General features: G+C 36.2%; 1 protein-coding gene across 1 annotated transcript; it reads right to left on the reverse strand.

Annotated features, from left to right (window-relative positions):
• Nucleotides 1-1,160: 1,160 nt before the first annotated feature.
• On the reverse strand, nt 1,161-3,078 carry LOC137743333 (epidermis-specific secreted glycoprotein EP1). Its single transcript, XM_068483205.2, has one exon. The coding sequence runs from the start codon at nt 2,809-2,811 to the stop codon at nt 1,507-1,509; it is 1,305 nt and encodes a 434-aa protein (XP_068339306.2). The 5' UTR covers nt 2,812-3,078; the 3' UTR covers nt 1,161-1,506.
• Nucleotides 3,079-20,050: the final 16,972 nt, after the last annotated feature.

A 20,050-nucleotide genomic window follows, 5' to 3' on the forward strand; every position in this document is an offset into this window, starting at 1 on the left:
TGCTCTCAAAGAGGCCGGCCACCCTAGAGGAAAACATCTAGCAATCTTACTTCCTCTAGGTCACTCATTTCTTCTACAATATGCCTTGGTGTGGAGACTTAGAGGTTCTCAATTTTGGGAACTTGGAGAAACCTTTTCATCCATCCAAATCCATGGATCTAAGATGCAAGGAATGAAGGCCCTCTCTTTGGGTGATTAGCCTTTGCTTATGCAAAGAGGAATCTACAAAGGTATTGATTTCTCAACTCACTTTGTTTTGAGTTGAGTCTTGGTTCAACTATCTACTAGGCTTTGAAGTTCATGGGTTAAGTTTTGTTTTTGAGTGCATAAAAACATGATTCCGCCTTTTAATTGTTAATTGCATGTTGTTGATGTTGCTCAAATGAACTTGTTTTTCACAAATCTTCCTTCAAATCAATCTCACTCAAATTCTTAGTCTCCTCAATCATAAACACAATATTCTCAAATGTAGGACTATGACTAATCAACAGTTCTTTTATTTGACAATTCTTCGTCATACATCCTTACTTAGATTAATTAAATCAATTAGTCTAGTCAAATAAGCAGATAAAGATTTGTTATTCTTCATACAAACATATTCAAAATCTTGTCGAATACCTTGAAGTTTCACAGATCGAACTTGTGAGTCTTCTCTGTACTCTTGCTTCAAACTATCCCAAGCTGCATTGGTCATCTTTTAATTTCAATTTGAGGAAAAATCTCATCCAAGACTGAATTTGTATGAATCCCAAGGCCCTAGCATCATAAGCAATCAAATCCTGAGCAACAATTTGTTGTTTTTCTGTTAGCTCATCATTAGAATGTGAAGGAACTTTATATCCTTCGTCAACAAACTTCCATATATTATGAGACTTGAAAATTGTCTTACTCTTGATGCACCACTTGATGCACCAGAAGTCGTAATTCACTCTGGTGAGTACTGAAGCTTGAAGATAAGCTCTAGATTCAAACATCGTAGCTTTGAATTGCTTGAGTTCTTTGTTGGAAAACCTAGAAACCAAATTGGCAGTTCACATCCCTTGATTCAAATCGAACCAAGCTTTGAGCCCATATTAGTGTTTGCTTAATGAATTGAATTGTATTTGATGATTCGATTTAGTTTTGAGCAAAGAAATTAGAGAGCTAGAGGAATAAGAAGGTTGTAGTGCATAACTCCTTTTTATTCATTCAGTATGTGTGTGAACACAGATCTGAAAACAAAGGGAAAAACAAAGTGACCGTTGGAGCATCACACACTCCACGAGCCACAGACTCAACACACACTCATGTGCACGACATATGCACGACTTACTCTACACAACAGCTATGATAGTTGGAATATTAAAAGCCATTGAGATGTTATAATCGTAGCCATACATTGCAAGTAGAACTAAAACATTTGAGAACCCAAAAAAAATTCAAATGAAGAACATAAAGCAGAATTTGATATGTGATGATATGCAACATGCTTACATCTCAACACTATCCCATTTTGGTAATACTTAATTAGTGGTTAGGGGCCTTGATGTAACCCACATGAGTTGAATTGGCTACTTTGGTCAATGTTTTCAAATCATAAGCAATCCAACATCTTGATGTATCCTGCTTGAAAAAGTAGCCCAAACACTTACAGTCCGAAGTGCACTTCTTAGCACAGTCGTTTTCTTTCACAGCAGCTCCACTAGTGTACTTGCTCGAAAAATGATCAACTCCTTCAACTTTATAGTAGTGGAAGCTCTTTGCATCGCATGAAGTCAGCTTCTCAGGCGCACAACTCTTGCTCCAACCCAATAGTCCCTTAGAAGAAGGGCAGGCAACACATTGACTGTCCTCACAAAGGCCAAATGTCCCACATCGCTCGGGCAATTGGCACTCAGTTTCCCATATTGAATTATCTCTATCAAAAAGAGCGAAGGTCACCTCCCATGCACCGATATCCACCTTGTCGTTGTAAGTGTAAAGCTTGACATTCCCATCGATTCCGAGCCTAAGGAACGTCGATGTGCTGTTGTATTTAGGCCTACCGAGAAAAAAGGTTCCACTTGAGGAAGAGTTGGCCTCTTGATATTCTAGCGTTAGGTCATAAGCATGACCTTCATCAGTTTCTGGGGCACTATTTAGTGTCACGAGGACCAATGAGTTCATCTGAATAGGAATACGTTGAGAAAATGAGAAGTAGAGTTGCGGTTTTGGAGAGTTGCTGCTTTTGTAGTACAAAGCCAACCCTTTGGGCTCCATCACCAAGCTGTAAGGTCCATCTTTGTTTTCTTTCTCGGATGCACGACTCACGAGCTTGCTTACCGCCCCGGCTCGCAGAGATTGACCCACGAGCAAAGTGTCTGTTGGGTAGTCAAAGCTTTGCCAAATAAACTTGCCCTTCGAGTTGTGAAGGACCATGTTGCCGTTTGGAAGCAACTTGAAGCCTACCACACCTTTGTTGGCGGTGTTGGTTTGCCAAGCCACTTTGCCATTGGCATGGGCCAAGACAAGGTTTCCGTTCGTACCAAATGTTAGGGTGGCATTTTCGCCGACCGGGTTTCCCCGGTTGGCTTCCCAAACCCACTGGAAGAGTGACTCCGACCGCCTCAAACCCATGCGTAGAGCAAGAGTGAAGGCATTTGGTGTGGTGTTGTAGAAAGCAAGTTGGAAGGGGGCGGCAAAGGGATCAAGCATACGATAGCTTGCATCATATTCTGTAATGAAAGGCCCAAATTCTCCTTCGTTGACGTAATTGAAAGTTTGATCCGCTGGAACTTGAGCTTGAGCAATGAATGCAAGTAGTGAGAAAAGAAAGAAGGAGAGCAATGACATGGTGCAGGTTGGGAACTGCCTTGTTTATGTTGTAGAGCAATTACATGGTGGTCTATTTATACTAATGGATGAGGGCTAACCATAGTCATTGAACGAGAGCTTATACTTTTACATAGATTTGAACTGAATGTGCATTTGGATTGTGACTAAGATGGTCCAAATAAATTCATCGAGTTACTTTGGAGTCTTCAAACGCCAACTTTGAACAATATGGAAACCCTATATTTCTTCATTAGCAGGCTACAATTTTGATATGTGGATAAACTTTCATTAGAGAGTGTGTGTGTAAATTTTAGGTCGTTAAATCTGTAACGGATGAACAATTAGTCACACATTTAACTTTTTATTTATTTAGTCATGATCTACACTAAAATATAATAAAAATTTCGTGAAAGTAAAAACTATACACAACTGTTATTTGGTCAATTATGTAGCAACTTGGGGATGGAATGACTGACCAACTTTGTCCTCAAGCAGGAAATTTCTTTGGTTGTGATCGGAATATAAGTGGTATACTACGTATTTTTATAGAAGTGATGATAAATTTTATTTTTTAAGTTATTAACTTTTTAACACACATATCCCACAATTTATATAATAACACATAATATATCATTTCGTCTATCGATCACACTGAAAAATTTCTCATACAAGGTCACTAGACAATTAACTCCAGCTACTAGCCAGGTACCAGCACACTGCATTAATCCATTTTCTTCAGCACGTGTCATAATTTCAAATAAAGGACTCAACCTACTAATGCATGCATGTATGACTCAGCGAACACAAAGTCCATATGCCAACCACTTTCCATATATAGAATTATATCTTATCCACACAAAAATCTAGAAATTGATACAGACAAGTTTGACAGATATTATATTTCAGTTTTAGCAATATGCACGAGATTCTGCTTTCAAAGGGATAATGGGATCTCAACCTACTAATGCATGCATGTATGACTCAGCGAACACAAAGTCCATATGCCAACCACTTTCCATATATAGAATTATATCTTATCCACACAAAAATCTAGAAATTGATACAGACAAGTTTGACAGATATTATATTTCAGTTTTAGCAATATGCACGAGATTCTGCTTTCAAAGGGATAATGGGATCTGGTCTTGCATCATGATTGACTCTTTAGTTTTAATAGTTGATTTATAAAATTTTGTGTTTACAATCAATGTTATTGATATTATATATTATTTTATAAAAATTAATTTAAAAGAAATATTTATTAAAATTACATTTTTTTAATTAATGAATTATAGCAAATAAAAATGTTAGTTTTATCCGTATTTGTACCATCAATTGAATTATTCCTCTATTTATTAGAGATATGATACAATGATGATACAAGTAGATAATACGTGTAACATTATTCTGTAGTAAATAAATAGATGGTTTGTAATTGCTTTACGGAGTTCATCCATCTGTTTTAATATATTTGAAGGATTAAATGGTCTCATATTTAAATGATTTTTGAAGAAATATCTTTACAGAGCAATTTATGACATTAACCGTTCTGATCATAAACATAAAGTTCAGTATATCGGCGGCATAGTGAATTTAAGAAGAACTTCTCCTAAATCATTAAGGAGCCAAGTTAATTTCGTTTGTAAATTCAAATCCTCCTTAGCTAGCAAGTCGCATATACAATTAACTAGATGCCAACTTCAGCTTCTCCTCGTGGGTGGCTTTTCTCTTTGCCACTTGGTCCAACATCATACAGTTGTCCAGAGTGTTCACTGAATTTGTTGACGAATAAAAGTTGGACCAACGGATAGTGGATGAAGGTGGCCTCTAATGGCGTGCTCCGGTTAACAAGTGGAGATGTTAAGTAATCTACGGGAAAGAAAAGTATGAAGGGCACCATTTTGGTACTAGCAGAAGATTCTTTGATGCTCCATTGAACTAAGAGTGATTAAGGGGTCACGTGGTAGTGTTTAGGGTAGTAAATGGTAATTATATACCTGTAAAAGTTAATATTGGCTTTTCTGTTTTAAGAAATAACTTACATGAAATGGTTTATCGTTATTGTGATTCAATTCTTGTAATTTTCTGTTTGTGTAGTAGCAAAAGGAGCAAGCATACGATAGTTTGCATCATATTCTGTAATGAAAAATAAAAAATAAAAAATTATTTGCGCTGCAACAAGACATTTCTCGAAATTAATACCTTTATGCAAAGGCCTAGAGGCTATCTGAAAGTACATAATATTGTCATCATCTCCCAAAAGCACAAGGCTCTGACCCGATAACTAAAGGAGAAGGATTCTCTCCCTTGTTTTTTTTCCCTCCCTTTCCCTTCCCTCTTATTTGAACGGTCACAGTTAAACTACGTCAACATCTTATATTAATTTTTGTATAGAAAGAGAAAGACAAAATAGAGAATATGAGAGGAGGGGATGGAAGGAGATGGAAAGAGGAGGGGAGAAAATCCTAGTCCATTTTATTGGGTGACATGCTTTTGTATAAGTACTCTACATGTACGTTCCAAACTTGTCAATCAATAAAGTATTATTTCTTAACAATTTTTGTGTATTGTATTTTGATGTGCATATGTAGTTGCTAAGCATTAAATCATTTATTATTTTATTTTTTTATAAATTAGTTGTCTTCCCGACGAAACTAATTTTGTCAAGAGATAGAAGACTTTGCTGACGAAATATCCATGACGACAAACACATTTTGTTGGCTGAAAAGTATTATTTGTCAGCTTAAAAGGCCTCTATCGACGAAAATATTTGTCGGGGAAGATGTAAATGCTGACAAAAAGGCGTTTGTCAGGAAAAGTTGAACCTTAGCCGACGAAATACCAAATTTCGTTGGGAAAGTTCTTGCACAACATGCTTTGCCTAACAAAATGGCCGAAGAAAATTTTTCGTCGAAAAAGACTCTTTGCCGACAAATTTTGACTTTTGCCAACAAACTAATTTCGTCGGTAAAGCCAAAATTTTTAGTAGTGGCCCCATGTATGTACTTGTGTTCTCTTGGTAATGAATTTTACCTTTGATAAAATAAAATGTAAAAAAACAAAAGTTCCAGCAAATAAAATTTTCAAGTACATCAATGAAGAAGGAGAATTTGGGTAGCCTGACAATTTCTTGCATGATCTGTTAGCTCGACATGAATAATACAAAGATAATGGATTTCAGATCAATTTCTTAACGATTCAGGTTGTTATTAGGTCGCTCATTAAGAATCCGTAAACAAGTCGGATCACCTGTTAAGAACCCAATAAAATATCGTTTGCTAGATTTAGTTGTTAGGCTTGTCAATTTCTTACATGCCTGTTAATCCAACACAAAATGACATAACCCATTAACGAATTGGGTCACCTAATAAGAAAATGAATTTGACACGAAACGACCTGTTAAGGTAACGAGCATGACACGAAAATGACAAGAACACGACAAACATTACTCGTTTGTTAGCCTAACATAGTATGATGCAAGCTATCACATGCTTGCTCTCCCTATGCCTTCCTCTTGCACGAAAAAAAAAAAATTACACATGACATTGTATTATTAAGCTGAGACACTACAATAACAATAAACCATTCCATGTAAGTCATTTCTTAATAGAAAGAAAGCCACTATTACCATTTACTACCCTAAACACTAACCACGTGCCCCCTTAATCATTCTTAACTAACTTAAGCATCAAAGACTCATAGATCACTCTTAACTTAAGCATCACTCTTAACCATGTGCCCATTCCACAGTGAATTTCAACAATCCGAGTCGTTTATTTTGTAAGTCTTGATTCATAGATCATGCTTGCAAAAATTCAATTTAATCCGAAACCATTTGCCTGTTTAATTAATACGTTGAAATTTCATTGTTTCTTAAGAACAAAGTGTTCATCAATTTCTTTGAACTCATTTAGATACCTCCAATATTTTCGATTTAGCTAATACTTTGTAAGATGATCTATGAGGTACAACTTGAAAAATAAACGGTTTGGATTGTTAAAGTTTGATATCGTAAGGACTCAAAAAACAATGCCCATTTTTATAAATAAATAAATAAATATATATATATATATATATATATATATATATATATATATATATATAACAGACCTATCCATTTTGATTGTTTTCCAGATCTCACAATAAGTCTTTCAGACCCACATGTTTTAAAAGCTCTTACTCTTAATATCAAAACCTCCGGGACCAAGTCCTGGAAGGAACACAACCTTTGGCACTTATTTTTAGAATTTATTACAAAGTCACTGGCACAAACATGAATTTTCAAGCTTTGAACAAAAGTCCTCGCGACCACACTCTTTTAATCCAAACAACCCAAGAAAGCGCAAACATTAGAGTACCAAGAACCATTAGGTGGTCAGACATCAGTCTCCCCTCAGATTGGTGTTTAATTAATGAAAGTAAGCCGGTTTCCGTCCAAAACAGCCTCGTTAATCTCGACAACATTGAACAATATTTTGACGGCACAGTTAAAATCAATTTTGATCGTCCAGCAAGAAAATCTTGTGAATCAGTTTTGTCACACAAATCTTTTACTCCTAGCAGACAGTCTTTTTCTGGATCCACGTCAACCGATAGACTGGGTCGAGATCAAGATTTGATCAAATCTTTAGTAAACAAAAAGTTAAAAGAGCAGGAAGCTGCACAACAAGATCTAGTCAATGATTTACTCAAATTAAAGTCTGTCGACACCTCTTCACAAGTTGCACATCCTGTTTATCATCCTCCAAACCAAGAAAAACCCACTTCTCCAACTCCTTCTGATTTTGAAACAACATCGGTGAATCACCAATTACTTGTTTTAAATAAACCACATAAAATCCGATGGAGGAAGCTTAAAGCTGACATCGCTTCTGAGGAAAACATCCCCAGAAGAAATATTTTTAGAAAAAAGTATTGTGATGAAGAAAAGCTAGCCATATATGCCGAATGGAAAGCTTTTGTAGAACAATACCAATTTGAAATATCTTTCTTTGATTTTATTGAAAAACATTTTGAAACAAAAAATAAAGTTACGGTTGTTACCAAAGAAAATTGGGTTAAGGAAGACAAAACTTTGATTTCTTCCAGTCATCCTCCCAAAGAAACTATTTTGATTTCCACCGGTAATACCAACATCCCCGCAACCCCTTTTAAAATTCCAAAAGAAGATTCTGGTTTTAAACCTGTCATTGAACAGAATAATTTTACAAACCAAAGTCTTCATACCATTGGAAAACAGTTAGACAAAATAGAAACCAAAATCGACAAATTGTCTCAACCAAAATCTTCTCCAAAAGAAAAACCTTTAGTAAATTTTACTGATACTGCTTCAAGTTCCACTGCTTTAAAATCCATGACTACTTTACAAAGAATTGATCATATGCTCACTGAGCTCAAAAAGGAGAAAGTTGTTAATGTTTTGCAAAACAATGATGTTTTTGTCGAAGAAGAAAATACTTCTGATTCTTCTCAGGACACGGAAACTAGTTCTGCTATCCAAAATATTGAAAATATTTTTCAAAACATTGATCTTCAACCAACTTTTGATTTAAAACGTATTCGTACTCATCCGGTCAACCCTACTTCTCTCACAAAAAACTGGTATCCCAGGCCAACTCCTCCTGACCTTCAATTTGAAGAACGAAATATTCAAAATCAATTTTCAGTTTCTGCCGACAAACTTTATGAGTGGAACATAGATGGCTTGTCCGAACAAGAACTTTTGAACAAACTTCAACACATGTCCATGGTTGCTAATAGCTACATTTCAAATCACAATTTTACACAAACACAAATAGTTGATCTTCTCGTCACTGGTTTCACCGGGATGCTTCATTCTTGGTGGGAGAAGCACTTAACTTCTCAGTCCAGAGATGAAATACGTTTTGCGGTCAAAAAAGATGAGGAAGGATTTCCCATTTTTGACGAAACGATAGGACAGGGAATACCCGACGGAGTAAATACTTTACTTTATACGATTATAGAACACTTTATAGGAACACCCAGCAACGTTACTGCGCGTATTCACGACCAACTGAGTAATTTAAGGTGTCCAACCTTAAGTGATTTCAGATGGTATAAAGATGTTTTCATATCCAGAGTTATGCTTCGGGAAGATAGTAATCAACCTTTTTGGAAAGAAAAATTTATCAATGGTTTACCAAATCTTTTTGCTCACAAAATTCGAAATGTTTTAGTAAATGAAGAAGGTGTCATACCTTATCATACCCTTACTTATGGTAACATAGTTAATGTTATTCAAAAGGAAGGATTGAAAATGTGTATCGACATGAAGATTTCAAAACAAGTTCATAAAGATAAATCTATTGCTAAATACGAACTTGGAACATTTTGTGAACAATATGGTTTACCTCCAATCGCTCATTCGAGTAAAAAGAAAAAAGCCCAACAAACCAGCAAGTTTTCTAAACATCAATCCAGATTTTATAAAAACAAAAGATCTTCCAACAAACCTTTTCAGACAAATAAATTTTATGAAAAACCATCTTCAAACAAAAAACCTTTTCGAAAGTCTAAAAAGGATTTTCAAAATAAAAAGGGAAAATGTTACAAGTGTGGCAAATTTGGTCATTATGCAAATGAATGCAAGGTTAAAAAGGTTATTAACCAACTGAAAATCTCTGAAGAAGAGAAAGTTCAACTTATTCAGGCTTTAGAAATTAGAAATACCGACTCTAGTCAATCTGATAAAAATCCCGATTTTTCCGTCTCCGACTCTAGCAGTTCTAGCGACGTCTCCTCGCCAAACATTAAGTTTGGGTGCACGGACACTTGTTGTAACAAAATTTCAGTGCTTAATAAGCAAGAAGAACAAGAAGAGTTTTTAATGGAATTAATTAGTAAAGTTGATGACCCTGATTTAAAATCTTTTTATTTGAAAAAACTCAAAAATTTGATTTCTTCTCATGAACCTGGCACTAGTCAAATTTCTTCTCAAAAGATTTCTCTCAGTACCACTTTGGAACGTTTTAATAAAAACAAAAAGGAGATCACCCTCAAAGATTTGCAAAAAGAAGTTAATCAAATCAAATCGGAAATTAAGTTTTTAAAATCCGAAAATACCGAAATTCGTTCACAACTCAGTAGAGTACGTACGCAAGAACTCGTCCAAGAACAAAATGGTTCTTCCTCAAACTCCGATTCCGACGCTCACTCGGCTAAATCTTCTTCTTCAAAAGAACTTGTTTTAAGTCTTTTAGATAAAATAAGAATTCGAAAATGGTATTCTAAAGTTACGATAGTAATCGAAGATTTTCATTTAGAAACCATCGCTTTAATTGATTCAGGTGCAGATTTAAATTGCATTCAAGAAGGATTAATACCTACTAAATATTTTCACAAGTCTACGAAAACACTTAGCGCTGCAAATCAATCCCCGATGAAATTAAAATATGAAATTCCCAAAGCCCATGTTTGTCAACAAAATATTTGTTTTAAAACTCCATTTGTTTTAATCAAAAATATTTCTGATCCAGTTATTTTGGGACTCCCTTTCATTGCATTAATTTATCCTTTCAAAGTTCATCATAACTGTATTTCTACCAAGGTTTTTGGCCAAAAAATTACTTTTGAATTTTGCATGGAAACAGATCTTAAAAAGTTAAAACAACTTCAAAAAGATAATGTTTCGAAAACTCTCAACCAGATTACTGCAAAATCCCAACAAATTGCTTTTTTACAGGAAGAAATTCTTCACAAAAGAATTGAAGAACAATTAACAAACAAATCTTTATTAGATTCTATTCGCCAGTTTTCCGATAAGCTTACTAAAGAAATTTGTTCCGATCTTCCAAATGCTTTTTGGCACAGAAAACAACATATTGTTAAACTACCTTATGTTAAAGATTTTATTGAGTCAAAAATCCCCACAAAAGCACGACCAATTCAAATGAATCAAGAAGTTTTAGAGTTTTGTAAAACTGAAATTAATCAACTTTTAGAAAAAGGAATTATCCGTAAAAGCAAATCTCCATGGTCATGCCCTGCTTTTTATGTCCAGAAAAACGCAGAATTAGAACGCGGTGCTCCACGACTGGTTATTAACTACAAACCTTTGAATGATGTTTTAGAATGGATCCGATATCCAATTCCTAACAAAAGAGACTTGATAAAGAGACTTTCTCAGGCAACTGTTTTTTCTAAATTTGATATGAAATCAGGTTTTTGGCAAATTCAAATTCATGAATCTGATAAATACAAAACTGCTTTTGTAACTCCTTTCGGACATTACGAGTGGAATGTAATGCCTTTCGGCTTGAAAAATGCACCAAGTGAATTTCAAAATATCATGAATGAAATTTTTAATCAATACAGCCATTTTTCAATTGTTTATATTGATGATGTATTAATTTTCTCAAAATCAATAGAAGAGCATTGGAAGCATTTGCATGCATTTGTTAGGATCATTAGGTCCAATGGGTTAGTTGTATCGGCATCTAAGATTAAGTTATTTCAAACCAAAGTTAGATTTTTAGGTTACCATATTTACAGGTCTACTATCCAACCAATTGATCGAGTCATCCAGTTTGCTGATAAATTTCCAGATCAAATTATTGATAAAACCCAACTTCAAAGATTCCTTGGATCCCTCAATTATGTTTCAGAATTTTATCCTCATCTGCGTCAACAATGTAAGCCCTTGTTTGATCGTCTCAAGGAAAATCCTCCATCATGGTCACAAAATCATACTTCCATTGTCAAACAGATCAAAAATCATGTCAAGACTTTGCCTTGCCTTGGCATTCCAACTCCCGGCTCTCTCAAAATAGTCGAAACCGACGCATCTGAAATCGGTTATGGAGGTATCCTTAAACAAAAAATTTCTTCCGAAGCTCCTGAACAAATTGTTCGTTTCCATTCAGGAGTTTGGAATTCTGCTCAAGCTAATTATAGTACTATTAAAAAAGAGATTTTATCTATTGTATTATGTATTAGCAAATTCCAAGATGATTTATTAAATCAAAAATTTTTAGTTCGTGTTGATTGCAAATCTGCAAAACATGTTTTACAAAAAGATGTTCAAAATATTGCATCAAAACAGATTTTTGCACGCTGGCAAGCCATATTAAGTATTTTTGATTTTGATATTGAATACATTAAAGGCAGCCAGAATTGCATCCCAGATTTTCTAACCAGAGAATTTTTGCAGGGGAAGAATGGGTACTAATCCTACTCAGTAACGAAGGCTCCCAGCCACCCTTACCCAAACCCCAGCACCAGTAAAACAAGAGTCTATTCCCGACTCTTCATCGGCCCTCGCCATTACAAACAGATTTACTCCCTTAGGATCAACAGTAGGAAATATCCGACCAAATTACCAAACGGCCTTAGCCACCCCTTATGATCCTTACTCATCAGTTCGTTCTCCAGCTCCCTCACAACCAAAAACACCTAGCTATGCTAAAACATCACCATATGTCCAGAACCCTCATTCTGAAAAGCTTTTTAGCATTCCTCTTCATATTGACAAAAACCAACCCCCAGAGCGCATTGCCAAATTACTCCTTCCACCAAATTTTCATTTCTTACCAACTGAATCCTATAAAAGCCTAAAATATTACCAGGCTATCCTTTCAGAAACAGAAAGCATTGCTATTAAGCCAATTTACAGTACCACTCACCAAAACAAAATATTGTATCATTCACTCCATATTGGAAAATGTTGGAAGTATGCCCACAAAGCCACTCATTTGATGTAATAGCTTTTTTGGAATACTTATTGTGTTAAACTTTTATATGTTTAATAGAGGGCAAAAGCTTATTGTTAATCACTATTTATAGTATCTTGTGTTTAAGCAATAAGGGAATCCAAGGAATGTATTTGATCTAAGAGACAAGTGATTTAAGTTAGTTAAATTAACGAGACCTTTCTCTTATGTTCATTCCTAAAACGTTCCTAGCCATAGGATTGCCAATTGGGCATTGACAATCCGCTAAGGTTAGTATGTGTTATGTCGACTCAAGCGTGAGTATGAACTAGTCTCAAGTCATTTGGTGTTGGACACTAAGGCAAACACATAGGTGCTCGAAAGAGTAATCGAGTACACTGAACAACGATCAAACGAGAGTTCGAACATACATGTCATGTGAGAACTCAATAGTTGCAATATGCAAAGTAGTCCTTTGACCTGAGGCATCATTGATGTCTAATGGTTAGGTCCTTGATCTTTGATTATGTCAACGGCATTCCATTGGAGTGTCCACGGCATTGTTGGGGTCAAGCTATCTAGTCATGTAGGCATATGAATGCACAACAAGGGATCTCTAACCTTACTCTAAGATGATTCGAGAGTCTTTGGCCAAAGCATATGAATATGACTAAGGAAGGTTGTTCCAAATCTTATTCAATTGAATCATATAGAGAAATATCACATTGGATAGTAGACATGAAACAAACTATCACTTAAACAATGTGATTAAGAGTATTGTATTAGAGAAGGACCGTATTGCATTGTAGTTGTAACTGGATAGGTTCTCCAACCACTTCTACTTAGCTTGGGTAACCATGACATGCTGCTAGGCGTCACCCATGGTTTGTGGAAGCCCTAAAGATTAGCAAATACTAATTTTAAGGGAGAATTGAAATGTGGTTTCAATTCACAATCGATCGTTAAGAGTAACATCGCCCACTACCTCGCTAATTGGAACCTAATGGATCGTACACCGAGTAAGGATATAAGTGAAGAAATTATATGAAATGGATAAGCAATTAAATGGTTTAATTGAAGAATGGTCAAGATTAATTAAATAGTTAATTAATTATACGAAACGTTCGTATTGGGCGTTTAAGTTAGTTTTGGGCTTCGGGGCACAAAAACGTTTTGGTCCACAAGGCCCATTATGTTTAAGTTGTATGACAACTAAAACAAAATGGACAATTAAGCCCAATAACAACATATGGCCATAAGGGTGAGGGGTAGCAAACTTGTATTAATTACAAGTTTGCCACTCACATGAAATGAAGTGTAAAATCAACATTATAGCTTGGTTTTCACATTAGGGGTTTTCGAATAGAATTTGGGTGAAACCTATTCTCTCATTTTCTACATAGAGGCCGGCCACCTTAGGGGAAGAACATCTAGCAATCTTTCTTCCCTAAGTCATCCATTTCATCTTCACACAACATCTTTGGTGTGGAGACTTAGAGACACCAAACTTTTGGTGGTTTGGAGAACAAATCCTCAAATCCTCAAAGAAGAAAAAGGAGCACTAAAAGGGAGGAAAACACAAGGAAGATCCAAGGAGCAAGGAGGTGACTTGAAGGCCCTCCACTTGGGTGAATCCCTTGTGCAATCAAGGATGAGCTTCAAGGGTAAAGAATCTCTAAATTCTTATTCTCTTTAATATTGTTAAAGAGTCTTATGGTTCACCATATACTAGGCTTTGAAAGTCATGGGTTTTATGAATTGTTTTTGAATGCATGCCTACTTTAAAGTGTTATTAGTATGCCTATGTATTCAAATGTTCATGCATGTTCTTAGCTAGGACAAAATTTTTCCTTCAAGTGGTATCAGAGCCTAGGCCTAGTTTATGGTGGATCCTTTTGGGTTTTGTGATTTTTCATATTTTGTGATTTAAGTGTTGTAAATGTTACAAGCTTTGTTCTTGCTTTGAATATAAATTTTACTTGAAAATTTAGCATCTCAAATGTTGTAGATGTATTTCATTAAAGCATGAATAATGGAACTAAAAGTTGGTGCCAAGTGTTTTGGAATTTTCGGCCAAATCCAAAGGGTGATTTTTTGGGTTCATGTTAGGCTTGTTAAAATGGTTTTAAAGTGCTTTTTGGAACCCCTAAGTACCCTAGGATATTAACCCTCTTTTGAGTTGTGAAAATTTGAGTTTTTAGTGAAAGAAAACATCCATGGAGCTATTATGAGTTTTCATGTATGTTCTTCATATTTCTTGAAGTTCTTATCAAGAACAAAAAGTTTTGAAGTTTTGATTCAAAAGTTTTATGTTTTACATAAAGTTTTGATTATTAGTTGATGGGTGATGATTATTGGTGAGAAATGATTAAATGGCTTTAATTATGTCAAAAATATATTTTTGAATATTAGTTGATGGATGATGATTGTTGGTAAGAAATGATTAAATGGTTTTAATTATATCAAAGATATATTTTCTTTTCAAACCATCCCCACCATCTTTAATCTCACCCACCAAAATCCACTTACAAAATTCTTTTTATCAAAAATCTCTATAACAACTATCCTTGGCCGGCCACCCCTCTAGTGGGGTGCTTTTGTGCAATTAAATAAAGTTTTGATACTTTTGTGTATTTGTATATTGGCCCAAAAGTTTGTGTTTTTGCAAAATGGCCCAAATAAAATGAGAACAAAAATTGTTTTGTCTCTTTAATGAGAATTGGATTTTCATTATATTTAGTTCCATTTAAATCAATTCTATGGATCCAAAAACCAATTGTTTAAAGTTGTTTTCTTAGTTAATTTAGTTAATTAAAAAAAAGGGTGATTATGAACCAAAGGCCTCGATAATTGAGCTATGTGATTGGCCGATTTACATTATAAATGATTGGGTTTTAAGTAATGTAGATTTGAATGTAATTTGATTAATTCAAGTTGTTGTAAAGGGCATAAGCCCATTATTTGTTTTGTAAAAGGGCATAAGCCCATTATTTGTTTTGTAAAAGGGCATAAGCCCTTCTTATTATTTCATGTATTCCTCTTTGTTTATATGTATGCAAATTGGAATAGTTGGGTCCAACGCCCAATAGGAAATAACGGTTTAATTGGATTAAACGCGTAACTAAAATCAACAACTATCTACCTTAAACCCAAGGTCCAACACAAGGCTCGTGTTGGATCAAATCAAACGGTTCATAATCATCCTAAAACCTAATATGACTATATAGTCCATATGAGGATGCAATGCGTTCGTTAGTAGTTCCATATAGTCTCGCTTGTTTCAACGAAACAGTGGGAGTATTATATGCTACTAAATCATATTAACTTGGACCAATAGTTATGATAGGGCCATATTCTTTTAATATGATTAAAATGTTTTTTGATGTAGCCCAAAACTACTCCCTCAACAAACGAATATTAAGTTGATAAACGAGAGATGTTTTGAACATTTCTTCGTAGGCCTTCCACCGTGGTGGGCTCCAATCGTTTGTGACTCATACACCGGCTTCACCCTATAATGGGGAAGTACAAAGTATGGGCTTACATCCAGGAGGAGTCCATAAACATATGATGAGGTGAGTGTAGACAACGAGTATGACCAACATGATATAATTCTGAGGTTGTGCTTGAACCTCTACATAAACTAAGCATGGTGGGAATAACTTAACTAAGTGCAATGGTGCCAACATGATATAATTCTGAGGCATTCATTCTCTAGAGGCCAAACTAGATGGGTAATTACAAGAGTTGTAAATGACTAAAGTGTTATTCTCTCATCATTATTTTTGCTAACCAACATGATATAATTCTGAGGTGGGCTTGGTAATAGTGAGTCTCCCATACCCCGCTAAGAGTTCAACATAACTCTCAGATTCTATTGAGGGATATGGAATTTGCCAAAAATAGTGGGTGATACTATTTGATTCAAGACCCAATCAAGTAGTTAATCAACAATCTAATACGATTTCTGTTATGTTATGTAGTTAACGACATGCCTAAAATACTACCCACCATTATACTTGACAAAATGGCCCAAGACTTTTTCCTTGCATATCTCTCGGATGATTTCACTAAGTTTATTGTAAACTATAAAGTGAATAGATTCGATCATACTTTTAACGAGATGATTGACATGTGCTGTAAATTTGAAAAATGTTTCAAAAAGGACAGTGGGAGTGAGAATGCAAAAACAAGGAAAAGGTTACATAAGAAGAAGGCAAAGAAATCCAAAGGAACATGCTTTCATTGTGGAAAGGATGAACGTTGGAAGAAGAAATACAGGGTGCGCATTGCGAGCCTTATGACACGAACTTTTGAAGAGACTATTTCGGTCATAGAAAGTGCTTTTACAGTGAGCTCCAATTCCTGGATATTTGATTCAGGCGCTAGTCAACATATCTGTAATACGATGCAGGGACTAGTAGGGAGCAAGACACTACGCAATGGGGAGATGGTTGTGCGAGTTGGGAACGGCGCTAAAATCTCTGCAAAAGCAATAGGCACCTATATGCTTAACCTACCCTCTGGGGAAGTCCTGGAACTTAAAAAATTGTTTATATTTTCCTTCATGTATAAAGAATTTGATTTCTATCTCTAAGCTTTTACGAGATGGGCACTCAGTATTGTTTGACAAAATGAGTTGCTCTTTATACTTGAACGGTCGTATTATCTCTCATGGTAATATGATAGAGGGACTTTTTCACCTAGAGACGAATAGTGGGATGCACTGTATTGAAAGCGGGAATACCTCAAAACCCAAAAGGGCTAGAGAAGAAGTTAACCAAGTTAGACTTTGGCATCTTAAACTTGGACATGTAAACCAGGATAAGATTCGCAAGATGTCGAAAGATGGATATCTTGGCCCATTAGGTAATGACCTCATGGGAACTTGTGAACCTTGTCTACTGGGGAAGATGACCAAATCTCCATTCACTGGGAAAGGAGAGCGTGCCACTGAAATTCTAGGGTTAATCCACACTGACGTATGTGGACCTATGTCTACTACGTCGAGAGGAGACTTCTCCTACTATATCACATTCACCGACGATCACTCTCGGTTTGGCTATTTGTATCTTATGAAGTACAAGTCAAAATCCTTTGAAAGGTTCAAAGAATTCAAGAATGAAGTTGAGAAGCAAACTGGGAAACAGATAAAGACCCTAAGATCGGATCGAGGGGGTGAATATCTGAGTAATGAGTTCCTAGATTATCTCAAAGAGTGTGGAATTGTATCACAGTGGACTCCACCAGGAACTCCTCAACATAACGGAGTTTCTGAGAGGAGAAACCGAACCTTGATGAACATGGTTCGTTCTATGATGAGTTCCGCTGATCTACCAATATCATTCTGGGGATATGCACTACACACAGCAGCTTATTTGCTGAATGCAGTGCCTTCTAAATCTGTTCCACAAACACCATATGAGATATGGTATGGAAAGAAGCCAAGTCTTAAATATCTTAAGATTTGGGGTTGTCCAGCATACGTTAAGAAACAAGATGCTGGAAAGCTTGAAGCGAGATCCGTTAAATGCTATTTTGTGGGGTATCCTAAACAAACCTATGGATACGAATTCTATCACCCTGACGACCAGAAAGTCTTTGTTGCCAGAACTGCTATATTCATGGAGGATGAATTAGTTCTTAAAGGAACTAGCAAGATAGAATTGAAGGAAATTAATGAGATTAATGATGAACCACAAACAAGCACTCGACAAGTTGACAACCCTGTTCCTGAACCCCTAGCTCCACGTAGATCTGAACGGGTTAATAAGCCACCTAGGAGGTATGGCTTAGACAAAGACTTTGGGGAATTGTACCTTCTAGGTGACAATGACACAAAGGAAGACCCTAGAGACTACATTGAGGCAATGTCCGACATTTACTCAAAGAGATGGCAAGAGGCCATGAAATCCGAGATGGATTCCATGTATCAAAATCAAGTCTGGACTCTTGTAGACCCTCCAGAAGGTATAGTACCTGTTGGAAACAAATGGATCTTCAAGAGGAAAATAGGCGTTGATGGGAACGTGGAGACTTGTAAGGCTAGACTAGTAGCCAAAGGTTACAGGCAACGAGAAGGGATTGACTATGAAGAAACTTTCTCTCCTGTAGCCATGATTAAGTCCATTCGGATTTTGCTTGCTATAGCTGCGTACCATGATTATGAAATCTGGCAAATGGATGTGAAGACAGCCTTTCTGAACGGCTACCTAGAGGAAGAGCTTTATATGGCTCAACCCGAAGGTTTCGTGTCCAAGTCTGAAAAGACTAAGGTATGCAAGCTTCAAAGGTCTATTTATGGACTTAAGCAAGCCTCCAGGAGCTGGAACATTCGTTTTGATACTGAAATCAAATCGTTTGGTTTTACTCAAAACGAAGACGACAATTGTGTTTATCAAAAAGTCGTTGGGAAGCAGTTGTATTCCTAGTGTTATATGTAGACGACATATTACTATTCGGGAATGACACTGCAGTACTTTCTTCTGTAAAAGTGTGGTTGTCCAAAACCTTCCACATGAAAGATTTAGGAGATGCATCTTATGTACTTGGGATAAAGCTCTATCGTGATAGATCCAGAAAATTAATTGGATTATCCCAATCTATGTACATTGATAAGGTGCTAAGTAGGTTCCAGATGGAGCAATCTAAGAAAGGTATTCTTCCTGTAGGACATGGAATTCATCTTTCTAAGTCCATGGGACCTAAGACTCCTGAAGAGATACGGCATATGAATATGATTCCTTATGCTTCCGCCATAGGAAGTCTTATGTATGCCATGATATGCACAAGGCCTGATATCGCATATGCTGTGAGCATTACTAGTCGATATCAATCTAACCCAGGATCAGAACACTGGGCAGCTGTCAAGATGGTCCTTAAGTACTTAAGAAGAACTAAGGACATGTTCCTCGTTTATGGAGGAGCGACAGAGTTGCGAGTGGAAGGCTATACAGACGCAGATTTCCAATCTGACGTCGATGATAGAAGTTCCAACTCCGGATATGTATTCACTCTGAATGGTGGGGCTGTCAGCTGGAAAAGCAAGAAACAAAGTGTAATTGCTGATTCCACGACAGAGGCTGAATATGTCGCTGCAGCTGAAGCCGGCAAAGAAGCGTTCTGGATGAAGAAGTTCATCAATGAACTTGGAGTGGTTCCAACCATTACATCACCAGTAACTTTGTACTGTGATAATAGTGGGGCGATAGCTCAAGCCAAGGAACCCAGGGCACATCAAAAGAACAAGCATTTTGATAGGCGCTTTAATATCATTAGAAGATATGCTGCCGAGGGGAAAGTTAACATCCTCAAAGTTGCTTCAGCCGATAACGTAGCAGATCCACTAACGAAGCCAATGTCTCAAATCCAACTTGACCGTCATATGGAAAAGATGGGTATTAGATACATGGGAAGATGGCTTTGAGTGCAAGTGGGAGATTGTTGGAAGTATGCCCACAAAGCCACTCATTTGATGTAATAGCTTTTTGGAATACTTATTGTGTTAAACTTTTATATGTTTAATAGAGGGCAAAAGCTTATTGTTAATCATTATTTATAGTATCTTGTGTTTAAGCAATAAGGGAATC

Source organism: Pyrus communis, chromosome 11, assembly GCF_041283825.1.
Source record: "Pyrus communis isolate YQ-2024b chromosome 11, ASM4128382v1, whole genome shotgun sequence".
Lineage (NCBI taxonomy): Eukaryota > Viridiplantae > Streptophyta > Magnoliopsida > Rosales > Rosaceae > Pyrus > Pyrus communis.